The sequence below is a fragment of the Nylanderia fulva genome, unplaced genomic scaffold (genome assembly GCF_048542155.1).
Source record: "Nylanderia fulva isolate GAGA-0341 unplaced genomic scaffold, ASM4854215v1 Scaffold205, whole genome shotgun sequence".
Taxonomy (NCBI): Eukaryota; Metazoa; Arthropoda; class Insecta; order Hymenoptera; family Formicidae; genus Nylanderia; species Nylanderia fulva.
Window position 1 is genome coordinate 161,654 of NW_028190270.1, and position 26,399 is coordinate 188,052.

The window sequence follows — 26,399 nt, forward strand, 5'->3', positions numbered from 1 at the left end:
GGCTTTATATTTTGTTGGCATCGTTCGCATCATAATTTAGTAATTTTCTTCTCGGTTAATTGACTTCCGTGGCTTAAAATCGATTCGGATCCTACATCCTTGAGCTAATATCCTCACGTCCCGGTATTTGCGAACTGGCAAGGCCCGTGTAATTAGCGACGACATCGTTAATTTTAACGTTTCCTTTGAGACGCTTTGTATTAGCAGCCCGCTCAGTCCACCGTGTATTTCGTACTCACCCAGCATTAAATAATATTCGTTACCCGGTTTGCCTCGTAATGATCCTCTTACATACATATGCTCTGAATAATGGACATCAGAGCAAATCGGTACGACCATCAGTTCCCCCGGCGGCAGTGTGATATTGTAGGATGTCAAATTAGGCGATCAATCATTGCGCATGCGGCATCGATTGGCCAATGATTAGCGCGATGAGCAAGCAAAAAAATTATCGTTCGGGGAGGGACGCGAGCGCGAGGTGCGTGGGGGAGAGTCGCTTGTGAGATACTGAAGAGAAAGAAACGAAACAACAAGCGAGCGCGAGAGTTCTGCAAACGCAGAGTTTTATATCACTATATTTCGATTTCTTTTGGTTTTACGTGTATATTCTTATATTTTATTAAAGATCGAACAATTTTCTAATTTAACCATTTTCGTCATTGCCTAAACCTAAATTAGTATAACATCCTACAACTTTGGGGGCTCGTCCGGGATTTGGCAAGCGGCGGGGGGGTTCGAGGTCGAGAAGGTTCGATCTTCCCGGAAGTGAATACGTGGCAGGAGATAGTGAAAAAAAAAATGTCGGAAGAGTGTATTTTGACGGTAGCGGAATTGAAGGAGAGACTGAAGGCGCGTAGATTGCCGACGGCGGGTGTCAAGACGGAGCTAATTTTGCGATTGCAAGCATCCGATCCGACGGGTTCCTGGATGGAGAGCGGAGAGTCTGGCGGTGGCGCGGATAAAAGGAACGAGGCGCGGGAGAGCATTTCGCAGGAGAGAGGATTGCGAGAAAACACCCCGCGAGAGAGTATGTCGCGGCAGGAGATTGAGCTCTATAAACGGGAAAGAGAGCTTGCTAAGCGCAAGCTTGATCTCGCACGGCGCGAAATTTCGCTATTGCGTGGACAATTGGAAGGAAATCACGCTGGCGGAACGATGGAGGCGGAGATGCTTGGTGATGGAGAGGCATCTCGCATGCGACCACGGGTGAACTTGACGACGGTGGCTGATTTGTTGAGTGATTTCGACGGCGTCTCCAGTAATTTCGATACCTGGGAGAAACGACTGAAGTTCCTGAAGACGGCCTACCAGCTGGATGATGATTGCGCGAAGCTTTTGCTCGGAATGCGGTTGAAAAAACAAGCGTTTGAATGGTTTCATTCGAAGCCGGAGTACATCGAGATGTCCTTCGAGAGGCTTCTGGAAGAGTTGGGAACCATGTTTCGATACCGTGAGAGCAGATTACATTTGCGCAAGCAGTTCGAGGGTCGTACATGAAAGAAGGACGAGACGTTCCAAGAATACCTGCACGAGAAGACTATCATGGGCAACAAAGTACCAGTCGAGAAGGACGAGCTACTGGAGTACGTTATCGAGGGAATACCGGACGTCACAATGCGCGATCAGGCGCGCATCCAGGGATTTTCATCGGTGGATAGCCTATTGAGGGCATTCGAGAGGGTAGCGTTACGCGACCGTGGAGTGGCGAGTTCGAGTCGGCATAGCGGTGATAAGGTAGTAAGCGACAAAAGGAAGAAAACTTCGACGGACGTTAAACGCTGCTTTAATTGCGGCAAGCGCGAACATGTCGGCGCGAATTGCCCGACGAGGGCCCTCGGAGCTAAGTGTTTCGGATGCGGGGCGCGCGGTCACATAGCTTCTAAATGTCCGAAAAAAAATAATAACGGTGCGGAAAAATCTGTTGTCGCGTCGATCTCGCAAACGCTGCATAAAAAATATATGCAAGAGGTGACATTAGGCGGCCGAGTCATTACGGCATTGATGGACACCGGAAGCGATATATCGATATTACGAGCAAGCGAATATGCGAAGATGGGGTCACCGAGAATGCGAGCGGTAGATACGGAATTCTGCGGGATAGGCGGTTTTAGTGCAAAAATATTAGGAGAATTTCGAGCGAATGTTCTGATCGGTGCGCATACGTATTCGATACTTATTCGAGTCGCGTCCAATATCGTCATGCCATACGATTTGATTATTGGCGCGGATTTTATAGATACCGTAGAAATTAATATTAAAAAAGGCGTAATGTCGATTAGTCCTATCTGCGAATTAACGGCCGACGAGTCACGACCTGAAATATTTACGATCGATGTTGACGGCCCGGACACAGAAATAGACGTCGGTGTGTTTACTAAAGCCGAACACAAGCGTATTGTCGCGGGCTTGGTAAATAATTATAAGCCGCTTCGAGCACAAGATACAGATGTTAAAATGACAATTATTTTGAAAAATGACGAACCTGTTTACCAAAAGGCCAGACGACTTTCACAATATGAAAGAAATATTGTAAATATTCAAATCGATGAGTGGAGGAGAGAGGGTATAATACGAGAATCTGTCTCTGATTTTGCCAGCCCTGTCGTACTTGTAAAGAAAAAAAATGGTTCGCATAGATTATGCATAGATTATAGAATGCTAAATAAAAAAATAATTAAAGGCAGATATCCTCTTCCCCTCATCAAAGACCAATTAGATCAATTACAGGACGCGAGAGTTTTTAGTACAATTCGATTTAAAGAACGGGTTTTTCCACGTGCGAGTGGCCGAGTGAAGCGTTAAATATACATCTTTTATTGTGCCGGACGGACAATACGAATTTCTAAGAGTCCCCTTTGGTTTATGTAATTCTCCTTCCGTCTTTCAAAGATTTATTAACGTGATTTTTAGGGATCTAATAAAACGAAAAATTGTATTAATATATATGGACGACTTAATTGTACTTTCAAATAACGACGACGACGGATTAAAAAATCTGAAGATTGTGTTAGATACCGCAAGTCAGGCCGGTTTGAAAATAAATTGGAGAAAATGTTGTTTTTTGCGTCGCAAGGTGGAGTTCCTCGGACACGTCGTTGAGGAAGGTACGATACGGCCGTCGGAAGAGAAAATTAAAGCGGTTTTATGTTTTCCGGAGCCCGCGAACATGCGACAGGTGCAGTCTTTTCTGGGCCTGAGCGGTTATTTCCGTAAATTTATTTCGGGTTACAGTATGATCGCGCGTCCGCTGTCAAACCTGTTAAAAATGGAGGCGAGGTTTCAATTCGGTGCAGCTGAGAGAAATGCTTTTGAGCGGTTAAAGATCATGCTGAGCGAGAGGCCAGTATTGACTTTGTTTCGGGTAGGCGCAGAAACCGAATTGCATACCGACGCATCCATGTACGGTTTCGGGGCGATACTCTTGCAAAGAGACAGCGAAGACCAATTATTGCACCCAGTATACTACGTGAGTGGCAAGACTACCCCGGCGGAAGAAAAATATCCGAGCTACGAACTTGAGGTCTTGGCAATTGTTAAAGCGCTAAAGCGATTTCGCACGTACCTATTAGGTATAAAATTTAAAATAATTACCGATTGTCGAGCGTTCGCACAGACAATGTCAAAGCGAGACCTTTGCGTGCGGGTAGCCAGATGGGCATTAGCATTAGAAGAATTTCAGTACGAGATAGAGCATAGGCCCGGCAAAAGCATGACGCATGTTGATGCTCTTAGCCGTAATCCACTGCCGATGTGTTTGATAGCGAGCGAGTGCGAGGGAGGAATGCTTGCGCGATTAAAGAAAGCCCAGAGTGCGGACAGCGATCTAAGAGAAATATTTGAAGCGATTGAACGAGGTTGTTCGGAGGGTTATTTGATTTGAGGTGGAGTATTGTACAGGGAAAATAATGGCGACCTTAGATTAGTCGTTCCTAAGGCCATGCAGTTGCAGATGATCCAGAAGATGCACGAGCAGGGACACCTTGGAATCGCAAAAACAGAGGCACTGGTGAGGAGGGACTATTGGATCTCTAAATTGCGTCCTAAGGTCGAGGGTGTTCTGCGAAACTGTATCCCGTGCATCCTGGCGGAGCGAAAACAAGGAAAGGCTGAATGCTTTTTAAGCCCGATTAGCAAGGGAGATGCGCCACTGGATACTTCTCATATTGATCACGAAAGTTCCTTGCAATCAACAAAGAAAAGTTACGCCCATATTTTTGTTGTGGTGGATGCATTTTCAAAATTCACTTGGTTATACGCAACCAGATCGACGGGCACAGCAGAAGCAATCGAGCGACTACGAAGACAGGCACATATATTCGGTAATCCAAGAAGGATTATATCAGATCGAGGTACAGCCTTTACATCGAAGGAATTTGAAGAATACTGTCAATCAGAAAGTATCGAACATCAACTGATAACCACGGGAGTGCCCCGAGCGAACGGCCAGGTTGAGCGTATAAACCGCACGCTCATACCTTTGTTAACGAAGCTGTCGGCCCCTAAGCCGAGCGAGTGGTACAAACAATTGAACGCGGTACAAATGTGTATGAACGCCACGATACAGAGGAGCATCGGGATGACGCCTTTTCGAGTGCTGCTGGGCGTTAATCCACATATTAAGGAGAACCTTGACATCAGAGCGCTACTTGAAGAAGAAATCGTCGCATCCTTCGATGATGATCGAAAAAAGCTGCGAGCGGAGGCTAAAAGAAATATCGAGAAGATCCAAAAAGAAAATAAAAGAACCTACGATAGGAAAAGGAGGGAACCCCTGAGTTATCATGAAGGAGACCTTGTCGCGATTAAGCGCACGCAGAGAGGTCCTCATCTCAAACTAGCACATAAATATCTTGGGCCGTATGAGATAATAAGAGTCTTGCGTAACCACCGATATCTCGTACGCAAGGTAGGCGAAAACGAGGGTCCAATCCAGACATCGTCAGCAGCCGATTACATAAGCTTTGGATGCGGGACGACGATTACGAGGAAATAGAGGAAAATTAAAAAAAAAAAAAAAAAAAAACGACAAACGGTCGAGGCGACCTTTATTTCAGAATGGCCGAGTGTAGGATGTCAAATTAGGCGATCAATCATTGCGCATGCGGCATCGATTGGTCAATGATTAGCGCGATGAGCAAGCAAAAAAATTATCGTTCGGGGAGGGACGCGAGCGCGAGGTGCGTGGGGGAGAGTCGCTTGTGTGATACTGAAGAGAAAGAAACGAAACAACAAGCGAGCGCGAGAGTTCTGCAAACGCAGAGTTTTATATTACTATATTTCGATTTCTTTTGGTTTTACGTGTATATTCTTATATTTTATTAAAGATCGAACAATTTTCTAATTTAACCATTCTCGTCATTGCCTAAACCTAAATTAGTATAACATCCTACAATATCATCGCGTAGATTTACAGTCAGTCAAGTAAGAGCGTGGTCGGGTAAATTTATGGAAAAACTTATTAAATGGTATTTTTATATTTATATATATATTGTACTGAATATAAACAATGATGCAATTATATTAATAATGTGTCCAGTCACCATCGGCGTCGATAATTGCCTGGCATCTCCGAGGCATGCTTTCGACTAATTTAATTGCATATTCTAGTGGCAACAATCTCCAGATACGACGAATTTCGCAAGATAACTGCTTGGAAGTGTATGTACGTTTACTACGAAGCTTATGCTTAATATATGCCCACACATATAGAACATTCATCGGTAAAAATTACATTATCAAAATCTCTATCGATATTCTCATGCGCCCAAGCGAGTCGATTCGTAACATGTTTTTCAGTCAACAAAGGCTTCTTCATTGTGGGGCGAAATTTCAGGTTATGAGCACGGAGATGAGTTCGGATAGTTTCGTGCGATATATCTAAACCTTTCGACTTTAATTTTGCCTGTCCTTGTCGCAGTGTTAAAGAAGGATTTCGCAAAAACAGATTCACTATTTTTTTTTTCGTCTTTTTTGTCCACTTTGCCTATTGAGCCACGTTCTGGTAAATCATCGACATTTTTTGCCACTTTATATCGCTGTATCCACTTCTGTACAAATGTTTTCGACTTTCTCATGTATTTAGCAGCCGCTGATTGTGACATTTTTGGACCTTTCGGATGGGTACACAGGAACACAGCCTCGTAGCGCGACGCGTACTTAGCACTCATGACGCTTATCGTGTTTCTCTTTCAAAGAATCAAAGACAACTGAATATTTTTTGACAATGCATCAAGGGCAAAACTTCCCTTTATAGTCTCACGAAGGATTTAGAGCGAAATCTTTTATTACCTGTCAATAAAATCGACCACGCTCTTACTTGACTGACTGTAAGGAGTATTTACTCGGGAAACCGCGTTTAAACGCCAACGAGTCTGTTGTTTTAATTATAAGAATTCCCGGTTTTTCGATAAAGCTGTGTCCTACCAGTACGTCATACCTGATTATATTGTTATTTACGATATAAACGTTAACCAATTCAGCAATACCGCAAAGTCAGATATTATATGTATTATTATTTTCGAAAAAAATTTACTTATTTCGTGATATTTGTCAAATAAATCATTATAAAGTAAACAGAATGGAAAGTTTTTAAATAAACAAATATTGCTTATCACATTATACATTTGGTTAAGAAAAAAATTCATATTTACATCTGTGAAGCTTCGACTTATTAGTTTTATAATAGATTTTTTTTTAAAGCCGTTAGAGATTAGTTAAACTATCTTTACATATTTACATTTTCTCTAAATAATTGAAGAAGTTATTTAATATTAATAAATTTAATATTTAAACAGATCATTTAAAATTATATATTATATTACATAATATTATAATCCTGTTTTATTTTTCTTGTATTCCCATCTGTTAAGCAAATACAATAATAAATAAATATATATGTATATTCCGAACAATATTAGTAAAATTATTAAATTATTTTCTTTATTTATACGATTTTTATACTTAATATAATATAGTTAACTTTATTTATTATAATAGAATGAAAATATGTATAATCAAGTATATTTAATATATCAAATAAAATATATTTAGCTAAACAAGTAAATTGTTATTATTGCTTTCTTAAATTTTTCAATTATTTATTTAATAATTAGAAATGTTTCTACCTGATAGAGTGCAGCCAAATGATTACTCGTCGCAACCAAAAATGGCTGATTGACACCAGGATGATCTAAATCATGTGTTACAGCCGCTATCAAGGAAGCCATAATTTCTAAATTGGTTAGATGTGGTTTAATCTGTAAAATTATAACTTTCAATCACATTCTATTTAACTGAAGAATTAAATTATAAAATGTCAAAATAATTGAAAATCTGCTTATTTTTTTGCGAATCTGCAAATATAAATATGTAATTACCTTTTCTTCTTGAAGAAAACAATGCATTGCTTGAGTGACGTCTGTGGCATGTATACTGTTGTGGTAAGGATTTGTACTGTGATAACCCTCCTCGATAAAAGCTTCAATTAAATAATTGCATAAATTATTATTTTAACATAATATTAAAATCAATACATTTTTAATATACTTTATTTATTTTTATTTTATTTTTATTCTATCTTTTTCATATTTTTTAAAATTAAGATCAACTCTTAAAGCATTTCAAGTTGAATAGTTAAAAGTTTATTATTATCGCTTATTTGCTATGATGATTCTCATCAAATTCTCTCGCTTTGTGAGTCACTGCCATTATCAATATTTTAATAATTTAAAGAGAATTTAGCAGTGTAAGTGATTTTATTCGTTTAATATATTTGTGTGTGTGTGTGTGAAGAACAAAGAAGATTATAATACATACTTCTCAAATATACAATATGTTGAATAATTATAATCATATAAATAAGAATCATGATTATAATCTCATTAAAAAATTATTTATTAGAAATTTACTTTTCTAAATAACAGTACAATTTAGGAAACTTATAAGAGAACTTTATTAGAAAAATTATTTTTTGTTTAATTTTAATTTTCTAATTTTTAAAACTATTTAAAAGTAACTATTTTATTTTATACTAAAAATATAATTTAACAATAATTTCACAAACATTGATTTAAATTTTAAACATTGATTAAAATACTAGATTTTAATTAATATGTTCGTATATAAATAAATGTGCAATATTGTTTATAAATAATAATAATTTTATATTTACATTTATATTTAAATTATTCAGTGAAAAAAGTGATTTTAAAATGCATGTTTAAAATACATGTAATTTATGTTTTAAGAAAAAAACATGAAAAAAATCAAAATTATAAAAAAAGTTATCTAGGTATTACTGTACGTACATGTAATGTATAATTTTTATTAAAATTATAATATATAATATAATATATTATTATAGAGTTGCAACGAATATATAACTATTTGGTATTCTGCCTATTTGGCAATATTTCTACTATTCGGTCGCGCGAACACTGAATATTAGTCTACCATTCGGTTTTAAATATAAAACTGGAAGGAAATAATAGTTTATAATGTTGCCATCATAGCCGCAAATGCAGAGTTTTAATATGCTAGATTATCTAATTTATTTTTATTGATATATCTAATAAAATTAAATAAAACACATTTATTGTTACATAAAATGTATTTAATACACATTAATAATTTTAAAATAAATCATTCATTATAGTTAAAATTAATCCTAATTACATTTATCATAATTAAAATTAAGACTCCTTGATTCTTGCGGCGACTATATTGGATTATGACGTCAGAAGTGAGAAAATACACGCTGAAAATTTTTGCTTACCATTTTTAGATAAAAAGATATTTCAGTGAAACAACACTATAAAATTCTTTGGCACACTTGTAAAATTGTCCGAAAACTATTCTTTTTCCTTGAACAGTCAATCAACAGCCGTAAAATAATTGAAACATCAAACTTCGTCATGCGAAATGACTGCGTATGTGGTAGAACCAGACGGATTGAACCTCATATTTTAGTCATTTTACAACTGTTGATTGAGTGTTATAAAGGGAAAAGGTTAATTTTCGAATAATTTTATAAGTGTGCAAAAAAATTTTGTAATGTTGTTTCGTTAAAATATCTTTTTATCTAAACAAAAAATGGCACGCAAAAATTTTCAGCATGTATTTTCTTGCTTCTAATGTCACGATTTGGACATAGTCGAGGAGGATCACGGAGCCTTAAGAAACGGTAAGTTGTAATGCGAGAAAATAAGTTTTTTTTTTGTATTGGAAGGAAGCAATCTATTTCTTTTCTCTTCGTATTGTGAGCTAGAGTTTCGTGGCAGATTATTGCAAATGGAATAACAAGATAAATAATAATATAAGACATTTTAATGATACACGTAATATCTTCCTTACAAACGTATGTATGAGAACAAAAGAATTAATCATAAAATATTAGATTGTCACCATGACGAATTTCAAACATATGCTATAAGACTACAATTTCAGGTGTTAGAATATATACTATACTGTGAAGTCAATCGCGTATTGTCCAATATTATAAATCTTAACATGTTCATATATTACAAGTCCATATATTACCTATTTCTGAGAAAAATTTCGCGTTTTACCTGTAATATTCTCTGAATATTCAGTTATTCGGCATATGATCTTGCATAATATTCGGCATTCGGTCGAATTATACTATTCGTTGCATCTCTCTAATATAAAATAATATATATATTGTGTTTTAGGGTTTAGGATAAATAAATAACGATTATATATATATATATATATATATATATATATATGTATGTTATTGTTGCGCCCCGTGTTACGCCCCTGGATCTACATCTTTGTATCAGGAGATACTTTTCGCGGGATCAACTCTTTACGTCTCTGGGAGATCGTCAAGGGAGTTGTTGTTAAATAACTAGGGGTTTCTTCTGTTTTTGGGTGACAGATTTGGTCTAGCTGTCGCACCGTGCGGACGTATTCGAGACCAGAGCTTCTTTGCATTAATGCACTATTTATTGTATTTCATTGGTTTCGTGTATTGTGGGTCTTCATATTAAAATTCATTTTCTTATTACGCGAGTATCTTTATTTCGAACGCGAGTGAGAGTGTGTGTGACACCTTTCCTGAGACAGCGCAAAAGACGCTCCACGTTGGATACAACATTTTGGGGGCTCGTCCGGGATCAACTGAAAGGATCATATCTTCCTGAATGAACGCCAAAAATGACGACTCAACATTCGCCGAAAGCGACGCGTTCCCGAACAACGATGAAAGAGACGAACGAGACGGATGCGTTGCAGACCGCATTGCGAGAGCTACGAGAAATGCGGGCCGAACGAGAACATCAGTAAGCTCGCTTTGAGGCTCTACTCCGAGAGAAGGACGAACAGCTGCACCAGCTCGAATTGAGGATCTCCTCGCAGCAAACTAACCAGCTAAGTCCTTCTAATATAAGAGCTTTCGGGGATACGCGACTAAATTTAGCTTGCGCGAGTACCGCAAGTGCCGCGAATGCCGCGAGTGCCGTGACAAACGCGGGCGAGACGACCGGTGACTTTCGTGCGAAAACGGGCTTAAAACTGAAGCCTGATACGTTCGATGCAAAGGTTCCGCTGCGGGAGTTCCTCTCTCAATTTCTTTTAATAGCCGTTGCGAATAATTGGGATGAGAGAGCAAAAACGATTACTTTCGCTGCAAATTTAAGGGGAAAAGCTCGGTTCGTTTTAGAAAATGTTGAGAATTTTGAAGAATTAACGTTCGCAGAATTAAAATCAAAATTATAAAGTTGCTTTTTGGAGACGGAAACATGACGCAAAGCTATTACTCTCTTTTTACGACACGGAAACAAAAATATGGAGAGGATTTCGCTTCCTTTGAGACTGAACTTGAGAAACTGTCGCGTTTGGCTTACCCCGAATGTCCATATGCAGTCCGTGATAAAATAGCATGCGCGCAATTTGTCTCGGCATTGGTAGACGGGTTTGTCAAAAGAACCCTTCAACTGGAAGGAATTACGTCTTTAAATTTGGCTATAAAAAGAGCTACGGCTATAAAAATAATTCAGGGGGACAGTTTTGAAAGAAAAAGAGACAATTTTGATAATAAAGGAAATTACGGGAAAATTATCAAAGGAGAGAGAGAAACGACGCGCGAACCGATTCCGGAAAAAAGAAAAGCGAACGGTTTAACTCGAAAGGGAAAGCGCAAACGAACAACTTGTCGACCAAAGAGAAAGAATGTTGGTCTTGCGGGAAAACCGGGCATTTGCGTTTTCAATGTCCTGAGGCAAAGGAAAACTAAAAGTAGTTGAATTTTTCGGGGAAAATTCAACTCTTACAGAAAACGCCCCGACGTTCGATTTAGTTGATCTTATTAATTGTAGTGTTAGAAGGATTTTTAAGAAAGGTTCTTATTCGTATTTCAGTAGATTGAATAAAAAGGGGTGTCTTTTTAAAATAGATACGGGCTCTGATATTTCCATAATAAATAGTAGATTAGTGGGAGAAAATCTTGAAAAGATTCGAGTCAATGATGTTAACTTGAAATATCCGACGGAAGATAAATTTTTAATTAAATTCTTAGTGAAAGCAAAAATTAAAATCGGAAATTATTCGATTGAAATTCCTTTATTAGTTGCTAAAATTAATGATCAATGTATTTTGAGAATGAATTTCCTTAAAATGATTAATGTGGAAAACGTTTTCGATAAAGTTTTTAATGAATCCACTTTTGACAATAAAGATTTTTAATGTTCAAGGATAGAGAATTTTTCAAAAGGAATCCCGTCTATTTTAAAAGAATTTTTCGAAAAGAGCTCAATTTATTTGCAGGAAAAACAGAAAGAAACCTTTATAAATTTTCTAAATAAATTTCAAGATCTATTCTCCTGTAACATTGTTGCTGGGAATTGCGATGTTATTGAACATGTCATAAATGTAAAAGACTCTCTCCCCATAAGACAGGTACCCCGTAGGATTCCTTTTCAGATGAGGTTGATAAAATATATATAATGGAAGAGATGAAAATAGAAGGAATCATAGAGAAATCTCAAAGTCCTTGGGTTTCGCCGGCTGTTATGGTTAAAAAGAAACCTTGAGATTCTGTGTTGATTACCGGAAACTTAACGCCATCACGGTAAAAGATTCCTATCCCTTCCCTCGAATTGACGACATCTTGGATCAGTTATCAGGTAACACTTGGTTTTTTACGCTTGATTTAAAAAGTGGTTATTGGCAGATAAAGATCCGTCCTTCAGACAAAGAAAAGACAGCTTTTTCTATCGGTAAGGGACTTTGGCAATTTACAATTATGCCCTTCAGTTTGTGTAACACTCCCGCGACGTTTCAGAGACTTATGGAAAAGATTTTAAACGGATTGATTTCGAAAAAGTTTAGTTTATTTAGATAATATCATTATTTTTGGAAAAGATTTTGTTGAAATGTTTTAAAACCTTGAAGAAGTATTCTTGCGATTACGGAAAGCAAATCTTAAAATTAATCCAAAGAAATGTTTACTTTTCCAAAGAAATGTAAAATATTTTGGACATGTAATTTCCGAACAGGGCATTACCACCGATCCAGAAAAATAACTGCTGTTAAAGATTGGCCAGTACCACATACTAAAAAACAATTGCGTAGTTTCTTAGGACTTTGCTCGTATTATAGGAAATTCGTTAGGGGTTTTTCTTCGACAGCTAAACCTCTTTTCGCCTTAACAAAGAATCAAATCAAATTTATTTGGAACGACGAGTGTGATGGTGCTTTTCAAAACTTGAAGTTAATGTTATCTTCCTCCCCAGTGTTCTTTTCCTAAAGAAGCTCTGGTCTCGAATACGTCCGCACGGTGCGACAGCTAGACCAAATCTGTCATGTCACTCGAAAACAGAAGACCCCTAGTTGTTTAACAACAACTCCCTTGACGACAATCTCCCGGAGACGTAAAGAGTTGATCCCGCGAAAAGTATCTCCTGATACAAAGATATAGATTCAGAGGCGTAACACGGGACGCAACAATATATATATAGATATACATACATACATACATTCATACATGTATATATACGAAACATTTCACGCCAACTCGCGAGGGGTCAATTCTCGATTTTTTTATTTTCGATATCAACTCGTTTTTTAGCAGGTTATTTGTTTAAAAATATTATTATAAAAATTTATTAATTTTTTTTAAATATGATCAAAATAGCGTATTTTATGTTGAATAAATTTTTTCTGACAATGAAACACTGCCTAATAGGCGAAAAAATTGATTTGCAAATTCCTCATTTTGCGCAGGCACTACTTCAGGCGTTACATTTATTATATAGAAACGCTCTTACATGTATACAGTATCTACTAAAAAACGAGTCGCCAAAAATAAAAAGGTCAAGGTTTGCCTCCTCGCGAGTTGACGTGGAATATGCTCCATATATAACATTTATATGTGATAAAGTTTTGAAATAATCAAGCATAAATTGCGAATATTAAATTAAACATTTTAATATGATGCTATATGTTCATGTGTTTAAATTATCCATTATTTTTGTCTAAAGACACTTATTTTGAAAAACCTATTCATAAATATCAAATCATTTATCATTCATTATTAAGTATAAATAATACTAAAAAGAGTGCGCCAATAAATGAATTTAAAATGCTTATAAAAAATAAAAATTATAAATATGAATTTTTTTTTTTTTTTTTTTTATAGGCTTCCGGTTCCGGTAAGAGTGTGAGTGACAGGTGTGTGAAAGCGGGGCAGGTATTTTGGGAGGAAAGAGTGAGAAAAGGGGCAAGGAGATTTAGAAGTAGTGGGTGAGAAGGTGTAGAAAAAAGGGGAGATCCAATAAAAAGGATAGGAGAAGAAAAAAGGTAAAGAGCTAAGAAAATAGAAAGTAGGAATAGGTGAGAGAGGTAAACGGAGAGTGACACGTGGAAGAAAGAGAGTAGGTAGGGAGTAAGTGTAGGTAGAGTAGAAAGATAGGGAATTCACTAGGGAATTCACTAGCGAGTTGGAGCATAGAGTAGGAGAAACAAAGTAAGGGAAGTGACAAGAAAAAAATGAATAAGGAGGAAAATAATTTTAGTGAAGAGACTATTAGAGATAGGATGATAGAGGAAGGAGGAAAGAAGGGAGATGAGGAGAAAATAAAAAAGAAGGCAGGGAGGCCGAGGAAAGTAGATGAGTTAGCAAAAGAGAGGAGGAGTAGTATGGGTTGCATATATGAGTTTTTGAAAAGGAAAAGGAAGGAAGGAGAAGAGGAGGATAAAGATAAAGAGGAGAGAGGGCTAAGGAGGAGTAAAAAGACAGAAAGGCTGAATAGAGAAGTAGGGGGGATAGAAAAGGAGGAGTTAAGGAGAATGATGGAGGAGATAGGAGAGAAGATAACAGAGAAGGTAGGTGAGGAAATAAGGAAATTGAAGATAGAAATTTGGAAAAAGGAGGGGGAATAAAGAGAAGAAAGAAGAGAAATGAAAAAAAAGATAGACAGTTTGAAAAAAAAAGTGATGGATTTGGAAGCGAGAATAGAGGAAAGAGGAAGGAAGGAAGAAAGAGAAAGAGAGGGGGGTGAAGGAGGGAGTAAGGGGATAAATGAGACAATAATGGGAAAAATGAAAGACATAGGAAAGAAATTAGAATGGAAAGAGAGAAAAAAGAAGAAATAACATAATAATAAGAAGAATGGAAGAAGGGAAGAAAGATATAAAGGAAAGAGTGGAGAAAATAATGAAAGAGATAGGAGCAAAAACAAAGATCGAATGGATAAGAAAATTGAAAGGAAAGGAGGGAAAGGAAGGTGAAATGGTGGTAGTAAAATTAGGCAGTAGAGAACAAAAAAGATAGGTAATGGAAAGGAAGAAGCTATTAAGAGAAAAGAAGGTGAGGATAGAGGATGACTTAACATGGGAAGAAAGAAAGATGAAATGGAGACTAATGGAGATCGCGGAGGTAGAAAAGAGGAAAGGAAACAATGTATGGACAAGCTATGAAAGGATTAAAATCAATGACGTCTGGTGGAGATGGGAAGAGGAAGAAGGGGTGCTTAAAAACTGGAAAGGAGAAATTAGAGAAGGAATAGAGAAAATGGAAGTGGAAGAAGGGGGCATGAAGACAAGAATGGAGGAAAAAAGGGCTAGAAGAAGAGAGGAGAGAAGAAAGAAGGAAAGGAGGAGGAGAGAGGGGTAGTAAGAAGAGAAAGAAGGAAGAAGAAGGGGAGACGGAGACAGGAAGGAGAAAGGAACAGGAGAGAAAGGTAAAAGGAGCAGAAGTAAGAGAGAAATGGAAAATAGGTTTCTGGAATGTGGCAGGGCTGAAAAACAAGGAAGAAAAATTCTGGAAGGAAATAGAAGATTGGGAGGTGGTGGTAATGATAGAAACATGGATAGAGGAAAGGGGGTGGAAGGCGATTAAAAAGAAATTACTGAAAGGATATAGATGGGAGAAGCAAACAGCAAAGAAGAGAAAGAAGAAAGGAAGACCGATGGGGGAAAATGATCATGGGGGTAAAGAAGGAGAGGGGGAAGATCAAAGTATCAGGAATGGGAGAAAAGGGGGAGGGAATAATGATGGCGGATATAGAAGTAGGAAGAGAGAAGTGGAGGGTAATAGGCATATACATTAACGGGGATATGGAGAGGAAAATGGAGGAAATGAAGGAATGGATGGAGGAGAAAGAAGAAAATAAATGGACGGATCTTAGGAGATTTCAACGCAAGGACAGATAGAAGGGGGGGAGTGATAGAAGGAGAGGAGGAAGAGTAAAAAAGATCGAAGGACAAGAAAATCAACGAGGAGGGGAAGAAGTTGATAAAAGAGCTGGAAGATGTGGGATGAGGAATTTTTAATGGAGGGATAAGAGGGGATAGGAAGGCGGAGTATATATATACAGGAGGAAGAGGGGAATCGGTGATAGATTACGTGGTGGGAGAGGATGAGATACCGAGTGAGGTATGGAAATATGGAGGGGAGAGGGTAGAGGAGTGGGTATGGGAAATGTGCAACAGAGTCTGGAGAGGGAAAGGATGGCCGGAGAGGTGGAAAGAGGGGATAATAGTACCACTGTTAAAAAAGAGAATAGAGTAAAGGAAAAGATAAAGAGAATGGAGGTGGAAGATAACATAGAATCGGACCATCACCCATTGATTGTAACGTTAGAAAGAAGAGGAGGTGCTGAAAAAGGAAAAAGGAGGGAAAGAAAAGGAATAAGAAAAAAGGGGAGATGGACGAAGAGGGGAGGAGAAAGAATAAGAGAGGAAATAGAATGGGGAGAGGGGTGGAAAGAGGGGATAGAAGAGGAGCTAGAGGAAAAAATAGGAAGGATAGAAGAGGAATTGAGAGGAGAAAAAGAGAGTGGAGAAAGGAAAAAGAAAGGGTGGTGGGATGAGGAATGTGAGGAGAAGAGGAAAAAAGTGAGGAAAAAGTTAAGGGAATGGATACAGAAAAATACAGAAAAGTAAGGGCGGAATATAAGCTAATGTGTAAAGGAAAAAGGGAGGAGGAGAGGATAAGATGGTACAAGGAGGTGATAGAGGCAAGAACGGAAGGAGAGGTATGGAAAATTATAAACAGGGAAAGGAATAAGAGAGAAGGGGTGAATGAGGAGATAAAGGCGGGGGAGTGGAAGGAATACTTCATGGACTTATTGGGAGAGGTAGAGGTTAAAGTTGTAAGAGAAGGAAAAGAAAAAAGGGAGAGAGATGAGGAGCAGGAGATAAGCAGGGGGGAAGTAAAGAGGATATTGGGAAAACTGAAGAAAGGAAAAGCAGCGGGGGAGAATGAGATACCGAGTGAGGTATGGAAATATGGAGGGGAGAGGGTAGAGGAGTGGGTATGGGAAATGTGCAACAGAGTCTGGAGAGGGAAAGGATGGCCGGAGAGGTGGAAAGAGGGGATAATAGTACCACTGTTAAAAAAGGGAACGGGAAATAGGGTGGAAAATTACAGAGGGGTGACTTTGATGCCAACGTTATATAAGGTATACGTGGGGATTCTAACAGATAAGTTAAAGGAGGAAATAGAGAAGGAGAATATGTTATCGGAGAGTCAAACAGGTTTTAGGAAGGGAATGGGGGTGATAAATAGTAAGTATATGTGCTAAACTACCTGGTTAATAAAAAAGTGAATAAGAAGGGAGGTAAGGTAGTAGCGGCTTTCATAGATCTGAAGGCGGCGTTTGACTGGATAGGGACGTGTTAATGGAGGCAATGAGAAATAGAGGATTAAGAAGCAGGATAGAGGAGGTGTACAGAGAGACGAGGAGCAAGGTAAGAGTGAGGAAGGAGGAGGGAGAAAACTTTTGGACGGCAAGGGGTGTGAGACAAGGTTGCCCAATGAGCCCACACCTGTTTAATTTATTGATAGCAGATATAGAGGAAGTGCTGAAAAAAGGAGATTGGGGAGAGGTGAAGCTGGGAGGGGAAAAAGTGCACTGCTAGGTATATGCAGATGACATGGTACTGTTGGCGGAGGATGAGGAAGGGATGATACATATGTTAGGGAAAATAGAAAATTACATGGATAAGAAAAGGTTAGAGGTGAATGTGGATAAGACAAAAGTAATGAGGTTTAGAAAGGGAGGAGGAAGAATGAAGAAAATGGAGTAGAGGTGGAAAGGAAAAAAATTAGAGGAAATAAAAGAATTCAAGTATTTAGGATATAAGTTACAAAGGAATGGGGGACAAAAGGCACAGGTAAAGGACAGAGTGAGGAAAGCAGGAGCGGTGATAAGACAGGTGTAGGGAATGGGGAAAAGAAGATTTGCAGGAGACTGGATGAAAAGAGTATGGTTAATGGAAAGGTTGGTGGGAACGGTGTTGGAATATGGGGCGGAAATATGGGGGTGAAAGGAGAGAAGAGAAGTAGAGGCAATGCAGGAAAGATGGATTAGGTGGACGTTGGGAGTGGATTGGTGTACGCCGGGGTATATGGTAAGAGAAGAGATAGGAAAAGATAAATTTAGAATAAGGGCAGGAAGAAGAGCGGTAGAGTATGAGAAAAAATTAGAGGAAAGAATGGGAGAAAGTTTAGCGAGGAAATGCTATGAGGATATGAAAGAGAGGGTAAGGAAAAGAAAGAAGAGAACGGTTTGGGAGGAAGAGAGGACAAAATTTTATGAAAAAAGGGGAATAGAAGGGAAGGAGATGGAGGAAAAAAGAGAAAGGGGAGAGGAAGTATACGAGGGATGGGAGCAGAAAGACAGAGAAATGCAAAAGGAGGAAAGATGGGAGAAGATAAGAGAGTCGAGATATAATAGATGGTATGGAGAATGGAAGGAGGAGGGTTTACCGGAATATTTGAGAAAGGGATGGGGGGAAAATAGATGGAGAAGGATAGTGAGGTTTAGAATTAACAATGAAATGAGAGGGGCGAGATACTGGGAAGAAGAGGGGAAAAGAAGATGTAGACTATGTGGGATGGAAGATGAAACTTGGGAACATGTAATAGGAGAATGTGGGGGAGAGGGGAATAAGGGAAATTGGTGGAAAAGAATGAGGGAAATACTGCAAGAAGGAGAAGATGGGGAAGGATGGATGAGGGAATTAGAGAAAAAGAGGAAGGAGGGGAGAATGAAGGGGAAGAGGAGGAAGGAGGTATGAGGAGGAGTATGAGTGAAAGTATGAATGAAGTGTTGGAGAATGTATGGGGAATTGGAAGCCGAGGCGAAAAGAGGTAATAGTTTAAGGACGACTCTTTCTCTCTCTTAATTAGTAGATAGGTAAATGAAGTTAGAATTAAAGAAATTGTAAGTTAGATGTAAGAGTAGATGTAAGAGTAGTTTGTAAGTTAATATTGTAAGAGTTTGTAAGGTTTGGGTACGCTCCATAAAAGCGCCTTTAATCCCTAAGAGGGCAAATAAAGTAATGAATGAATGAATACATTTTTTTTATACTTTATTTTTGTAATTTTGTCTCAGAAGAAGTAAAAAAATAATTCTTTTTTAAATAAAAATATTTTATAAAAATATTAAGTACCTTATACAATGTCCCCGACTTACCGGATCACTCATGGTTCCTAAGGTTATTTGGAGATTTTTCCTTAACGAAAATGTTGAGAGATTATCATTTTTTGCAAGCTCCCAATTTTTATCATAAATTTTTGTAACTAACAATAAGTCTTAAATTAAAATTCTATTATATTAAATTCGAAATTAAATAAAAAATGTAATTTTGTTAATCTTTTATTTCTACAAGGCTTAGTTTGTTATAAACTTTTTATTTTCTATCGTTTATAAATAAAAAATTATTAGTGCCTCAACATTTTCACTGAGAAAAAATCGTTTCCAAATAATCCCAAAAATCTATCATTAACGAATAATCTGGTAAGTTTGAGATATCCAGTATACATATATAGTAGATTGATATTAGTAAATATACATATCTCTGATTAAAAAAATCGATAAAGAAACAATAGAAAACGCGATTGCATCGTTTTTAATTAGTTATGAATCAGAAATTAACAAAAGAATATCGTAAATGATTGATTCTTTAACGTTTCCTCTCGTAAATATCCTATTAATATGTTATCATTTCTTATCATTTCTTTTTGCTAATCCATACAGCATCGAAAGATGGCAAAAATACATATATTATTGCATAGATCTAACATTGAAATATTATAATATTGCATAGGAATTATAAAATGTTTCTGCAATGTTCCTACAAAATTACGGCAACAGTAAAATGTCTGCCTTTAAAAAAATTACAATATAATTCTATTAAATAATACTTTTTTTTTATATACTACGCGTTTTCATAATTATGTTTACTTATAGTAATTTAATTTAATATTACATATATTTCTATAATTATTAACTTTAAATTTAAATAAATGCTAGTTTATGATGATGTTATGCTACAATATTATTCATGTTATAACAGCGTAAAAAATTGAGTATTTACTCGACATTTAAAGTTAAGAAACAAGTATGATGCCTTTAGTGTCTTAGAACCAATTCCATTAACTTTATATAATTCTCTTGACTAAAATTTACTACGAGATAGATAGCGAATCGCGTGTCACAAAGTGGTTAAATGAAGGAACTAACAATTACTGAATACTATTTTTTTATAATATTTTTGAAATGCTATAAAATATTTTTCATAAAATATTGCGTTTTTATAATATCCCTACAATATTACAATGCAACTTGCAAAATTGTAACATGTATGCTGCAATGTAATTGCAATATGTACTGTGTTGTACGGGTAAGATTTCTATAGTATTCTAACGATTGAATCCGTTTTCAACAAAGAATTAAAGAAAACGATAAGAGTCTTTGCAAATCGTATCAATTCCTATTGTTTTCTATTGATTTTTTATTATGGATAAGTTTTCTGTTGTAATTTTACAATAAAATACGTTTTCAATCGTTTATTGTTAATGCATGATTAATATTTACAGGTTTTTTGTAATTGTACATTAAAAATCTTAAAGTCTTTTTATTATAAATATACAATTGATTATGATAGATTTTGAATAATTTTTTCTTGATAAATTCCAACAAAACGATAAAAAATAATATATCACTATAACATTTTTATCGTATTTTAACGACTGAATCCGCGTTTAACAAATAATAAAAGAAAACGATAAAAAACGATAACATTTCTTTCGGAATCTAAAAAGTGAAACAATAGATTACAATAGAAAACAATAAGATTTTTTACAAATTGTATCGGTTTCTATTGTTTTCTATTGATCTATTTATCAGAATTTTTTTAGCATCTTTGAATTTTGTATGTATGTAATCCTCTTTTCGACGTATAATCGAAAAGACAGTATAGGAAGGTAACAAAGTACAAACTCTGTTATAAATTTTTATTTTTTTATAAATTCACAAACGCGCCATGTTTGCATCCGTTATATAGATATAGTATAACATATGCAAAGCTAAAATTAGATAAACTATATTTATGATATTGCGTGCATTATATTATTGATCGTAATACAATTCATAGCATAACTATATATTAATAATTCTAATAATGAATGATCTTTTTTGTTATAACACGAAATAAACACAATGTTTTGATTATGTTTGCCAATATTGAAAAACTGTAAAATATTTTATTAGACATATTATATGTACTGTATAACAATATATATTGTATATTGTATATTGAATAATCCTTTTGAGTGAATTTGATTAGATATTCTTATTTTAATATTTATATTTTTGAATATTTGAGATTAATATAACATACACCGGGTGATACATACCAAAATAAAGCGTTACAAAGTTTTATCTTCAAAATGTTGTTTTTAGAAAAGAATGTTTCAAATAAAAGTTGTATGGCTTCAAGGGGGACATAAGATGGTGACAATGTGATTCAACTTTGGATAATCGTTTGAAGGTCACATGAAGATCACCTTCAATTTCTTAAATGGAACCTATTATTTTTCATTGTATGTTCTTGTATCTCAAGAGCTTTCCAAAACACTGTAATTAAATATTTTTAGAGGTTTTTCTCTTACGAGTAAATACTTTTTGAGTTATTAAAGTTAACAATTTTTTGACATAAAATGTAAAATATCTTGTAAAATATTCAGTTTTTAATAATCTTACCTTGATGTACATGTTGCAAATTACATACTTTTTTTAAAAACAGTTATCTGTTTTCTTTACACCAATTGATTGGTCTCATTATTCTGTGCATAAAAGTATTAAGGTAAGATTACCGAAAACTGAATAGTTTATAAGATTAAGACTATCAATACTCCGCTATATTAAATATAAATACAAGTGAGAAAGGCCTTAAGAACTGAACGCGGATGTTAATGTGTGCATTCTAACGAAAATGAATTTTTTGTTGGAATTAAATAATTGTGCATAAGGCGCGTATTTTACTACTACTAAGACTTATATATAAAGAATAATCTCTTTACTTGAGGTTTTAATTTTATAAATCCCCCTCTGGCCCCCTTAAAGAATTAAATGCGAGAAAAAATATAGATCCAAAAGTCGCTGAATCGGGAATCGAACCCGAAACCTTTCGCTTGGTCGCGTTCGATTCCCAATTCAGCGACTTTCGGATCTATATTTTTCTCTCGCATTTAATTTTTTAGGGGGGTCAGAGAGGGATCTATGAAATTAAAATCTCAAGTAAAAAAATTCCATATATATAATTCTTGATAGTAGTAAAATACGTGCCTTGTGCACAATTATTTAATTCCAACAAAAAATTTATTTTCGTGAAACGCACGCATTAACATCCGCGTTCGGCTCTTAAGGAGTTTACAAGATATTTTACATTTATAAAAAATTGTTAACTTCAAACTTTATAACTCAAAAAGTACTTGAGAAAAAAATACTTTATTACAGTCTTTTAGAAAGCTGTCGGAATAAGCTACAAGAATATGTAATAAAAAATAGTAGTAAGAATATTTTTAAGTCGGCTCTCCAATTTTTAATCATCGTATTTATCTCGACTAAAGAGTCGACTTAAAAATATTCTTATTATTGTTTATCGCGTTTGGACGAATTACGACGCCTTGGTGGGGGGAGGGGGGTTATAAACATTGAGAGAAATATTGATTTGCAAGTGTCTGAATAGCTCAGCTGGAAGAGCAGTCGCCCGGCAAGCGGAAGGTCTCGGGTTCGATTCCCGATTCAGCCGACTTTCGGACCAATATTTTTCTCGTCTAATTCTTTACAGGGGATGTTAGGAGAAGGAACAAGGGGAATTTCTGAGATCCCAATCATAGGATTCAAATTCCTTAGTTTCCAAATTTTCTTATCTTAATCTGACGCAATAACATCGCGTTTGGCTCTTTAGTCGAGATAAATACGATAATTAAAAAATAGTAGGTTCCATTTAAAAAATTGAAGGTGATGTTCATGTGACCTTCAAATAAATTCATGGTCGAATCATTGTCTCTATCCTATGTCTCCCTTAAAGAGTCATATAACTTTTATTTAAAACATTTTTCTCTAGAAACAATATTTTTGGAGATAAAAATTTGTAACGCTTTATTTTAAAGGCCCGGTTATTTGATATTTTATATACTATATTCAATTTGTATTTCAATATTACAACTATTCAAATGTTTGTAGACTATTGAATATTTGAATATTGCATTGCACTCTATAGTCGTTTAAATACTTGAATATTCTAATAATAAAAATGTTGAAAATGTCAAAATTTGCAAATCAAATATAAAGTTTTAAATATATACAGTTAAAAAATCAATTGTAATCAATTATAATCAATACAATACTATATATAATGTGATAGTATGTTTATAATATTGGGTCGCTTTAATATAAACATATAATATATCTATGCATATTTTCCATCTATATTAATGCTTCCAATTTGATATATAATATAATTTAATATATAAATTTAATTTTAAAATATTTATACCTTTTAAATATGCTTACCAAATAATTTCCATACTGTTACAACATCTAAGTTGAAGTACTGTAAAAGTCCGTACCAATGAAAGAGATGGACACATAATACTGGCAGCGACCGACCTAAAAATCAAATATGAGATTACAATGTTTCTAGATACAAATAAAGTAATGTATAAAAATAACAAAACTTTTATTATAATATATTTATAATACATTTTATCATATATTCTATCATTATCTTATTATAGTATTATATATTATAATATGTTATTTCTATACTATATATTGTATTTTAATTTTTTTATAAATTTGAATGTATGGAATGTTAGGTAAGAATGGGTAATTTCTCGTAATATAAAGGAAGTAAAATAATAATCTCATAAGTTTCTATTAAATTTTTTTCTTCATTGTATCTCTGTTGAGATATTTGTCTTTAAAGATTTGAAAAAAAAATTCTTAAATCATTTTTATATTGCTTAGCAGATTTTTATAATTTGTAATAATTATTTTTATTTCAAGTGTTTCTTAAAAAATATGATGTATACATTGGTTGGTAATTGTCGCTTCAACCGTCGTGTGCAGGTAAAGTGAGTTAAACTGAATAGGAAAGTCCTCTACCGTTTTGTGATTTACGCAATCATTATTGAGTTATTAAATAAGAAAGATCAGCCAATCCACGCGAATAAAAGCGTGTAACGAGAAGAGACGTCCTACTGTAACACGATACACGAACATTTTTCGAACGCGATTTGTACATAGTCATCGTTCGCTCCTCCCTCCGCTTTGCCGCGCGCCGTGTATCGTGTTACAGTAAGACGTCTCTTCTCGTTGCGCGCTTCTATTCGCGTGGATTTTTTATTTAATAACTCAATAATTATTGCGAAAATCACGAAAAAACGGTAGAAGACTTTCCTATTCGGTTTAACTCACTTTACCTGCATACGACGGTTGAAGCGACAATTATCGGACACCCTGTATATATATATATATATGTATATATATATATATATATATATATGTATATATATGTGTATATATACATATACAATATATACTATATATAATAAATTGATACTACTTCAAAATGCCAGAAACGGAAACTATCTTTAAGTATTATTATCTAATCTATACAATTTTATAGTAGATGGGTTTTTACATACTATACACTGACGAGGTACTATTAAAGACCGTCAGTTCTGAGTAAATTTCTGTCTCTACTAAGTAGGCCTGTCATCGGTCGATAATCATTACAATAAATAATTAATAAGAACATTTCATTCATTTTGCTAAATTGTAAATTATTTATATATTTTTTATATTCAATATAATTAATAATTAAATATATATATATAAATATTTATATATATAAAATAGGACTTTGGTCCTTACCGACACCGTATGACAAGCTCATTTGTTAGGCACGCTAAGGCTTATAAAACTGACCGTTTTTAATAATACTTCGTCGGTGCTTTTATACATTTTCTTAAATTTTTCACATCTTTTTGTAGAAAAAAAGATGTTCTTGTTTTATTTTGAAAAAATTGCTCTACAGAAAGACATATTTGATCAATAAAAGGCAAACTTTTATCTAAATAATAGAATAGTAATTTTGTGAATAATATAAACATACATTGACTAGCGTTCCCCTATCACGGCTTCGCTCGAACTCTTCATGTATAGAATTCAAAATTTCTCAAGTGAAAACCCTCCAAAAAAATGTAATCGAAACAATAGTGTTTACCGGCTGTACTAAGGGAGAGTCAGTGTTCATACCACGTATACCACTCACACTATCAGGCTACCCGTTTGAATTTAAAAAACTGCAGTTCCCATTAAAAGTCTGTTTTGCTATGAAAATAAGTCCTAAGGACAATATCTAAAAGTGGCAAGGATTGATTTAAAAGAGAGCTGCTTTTCACATAAGCAATTTTACGTGGTCTGCTCTCGAGTAAGTTCACCCAGTAGTTTGGTAATCCTGACACTTAAGGGAAAAACTACTAATGTAGTCTACAAAGAGGTCTTTAAGTAGATAATCGTATGACATTACATATTGTTGTAAATAAACTTTTATAAATTTCAAATTTTATACATAAAAAGTTTGGGCGAGGTCGTGATAAGGGAACGTTAATATAACTATAAGATTATATTCTTACTATGTGATTCGATGTCACAGTCATTACATTCGATCGAATAAACGAAAAAACTTAATTCGTTTACATTTAAGTATAGCGAGCGTGAATAGAATTTATTTAGATCAGTGCTTGGAATTTGTTGCTCTTTTCGAGCCGATATCAGAAGCAACGCCTTCGGCCTTCCACTACCGTTCAAGGCTCAGTTGTCAAGTCGATTGCTCGTGTAACAAACATTGCTGGAGACTTACGGAAATGTAACTCACCGATTTTAATGAAACTTTTCATATTTGTAGAACATCGAAAAATAATTGACACGTATTTTTTTTATTTTGACAAAGGTGCGGGTTTAAGGGTAGAAACCACCCTTTGAAGGGATAGTCTCCAAGCATAGACAGAAAACAATCATTTAATTTAGAAGAAAAAATACTTTTAAGGGGGTTTTAGTACAGCTGACTCCGAATTTGACGTCAAAAATAAAAAAAAATGGCGGATCCAATATGGTGATTAAAATTACAAAAATTCTTCTAGTTTGAAATGCTCTGCAGATAGCCAATAAAAATTATAGTTTTCAGGGTTTACTGCGAGAAGGTTGCAGACTGATTTTAAACCCCTTTCTGTACTTATTTTAACGGGATGCTTGATTAAAGTATGTCTCTTCACTTCTCACTATTCTCACTAATAACTATATATGTTGCCGAACTTTCACACTTCAATTATGAAAACGACCAATTTAATTTACTTTCATATAAATGTATATAAAAAAAGAAAAATTATTTAATACCCTTACAAAAAATCACTAGTAACGCCAATTTATCACTTATTTCGAGTACTTAAATTACTGTATATCAGTACTAATATTTAAGTACTTGAAATAAGTGATTAATTGGCGTTACTAGTGATAAATTTCTACAAGGGTATTCGAATTCCCACTAATAACTTTCATACGTTGTTATTTAGAAAA

The 26,399-nt window shown here is 35.2% G+C and overlaps 1 protein-coding gene across 1 annotated transcript in view; it reads right to left on the reverse strand.

Annotated features, from left to right (window-relative positions):
• LOC114942108 (uncharacterized) overlaps positions 1 to 23,426 on the reverse strand; it is a gene marked incomplete at its 5' end in the record, with an annotated part of 48,086 nt that extends 24,660 nt beyond the window's left edge. The window contains 3 exons of the mRNA XM_085482457.1: positions 7,125 to 7,256; positions 7,377 to 7,477; positions 23,331 to 23,426. Of these exons, the coding sequence (XP_085338583.1) occupies positions 7,125 to 7,256; positions 7,377 to 7,477; positions 23,331 to 23,426 (329 nt within the window). The remainder of the gene's footprint in view (positions 1 to 7,124; positions 7,257 to 7,376; positions 7,478 to 23,330) is intronic.
• Positions 23,427 to 26,399: the final 2,973 nt, after the last annotated feature.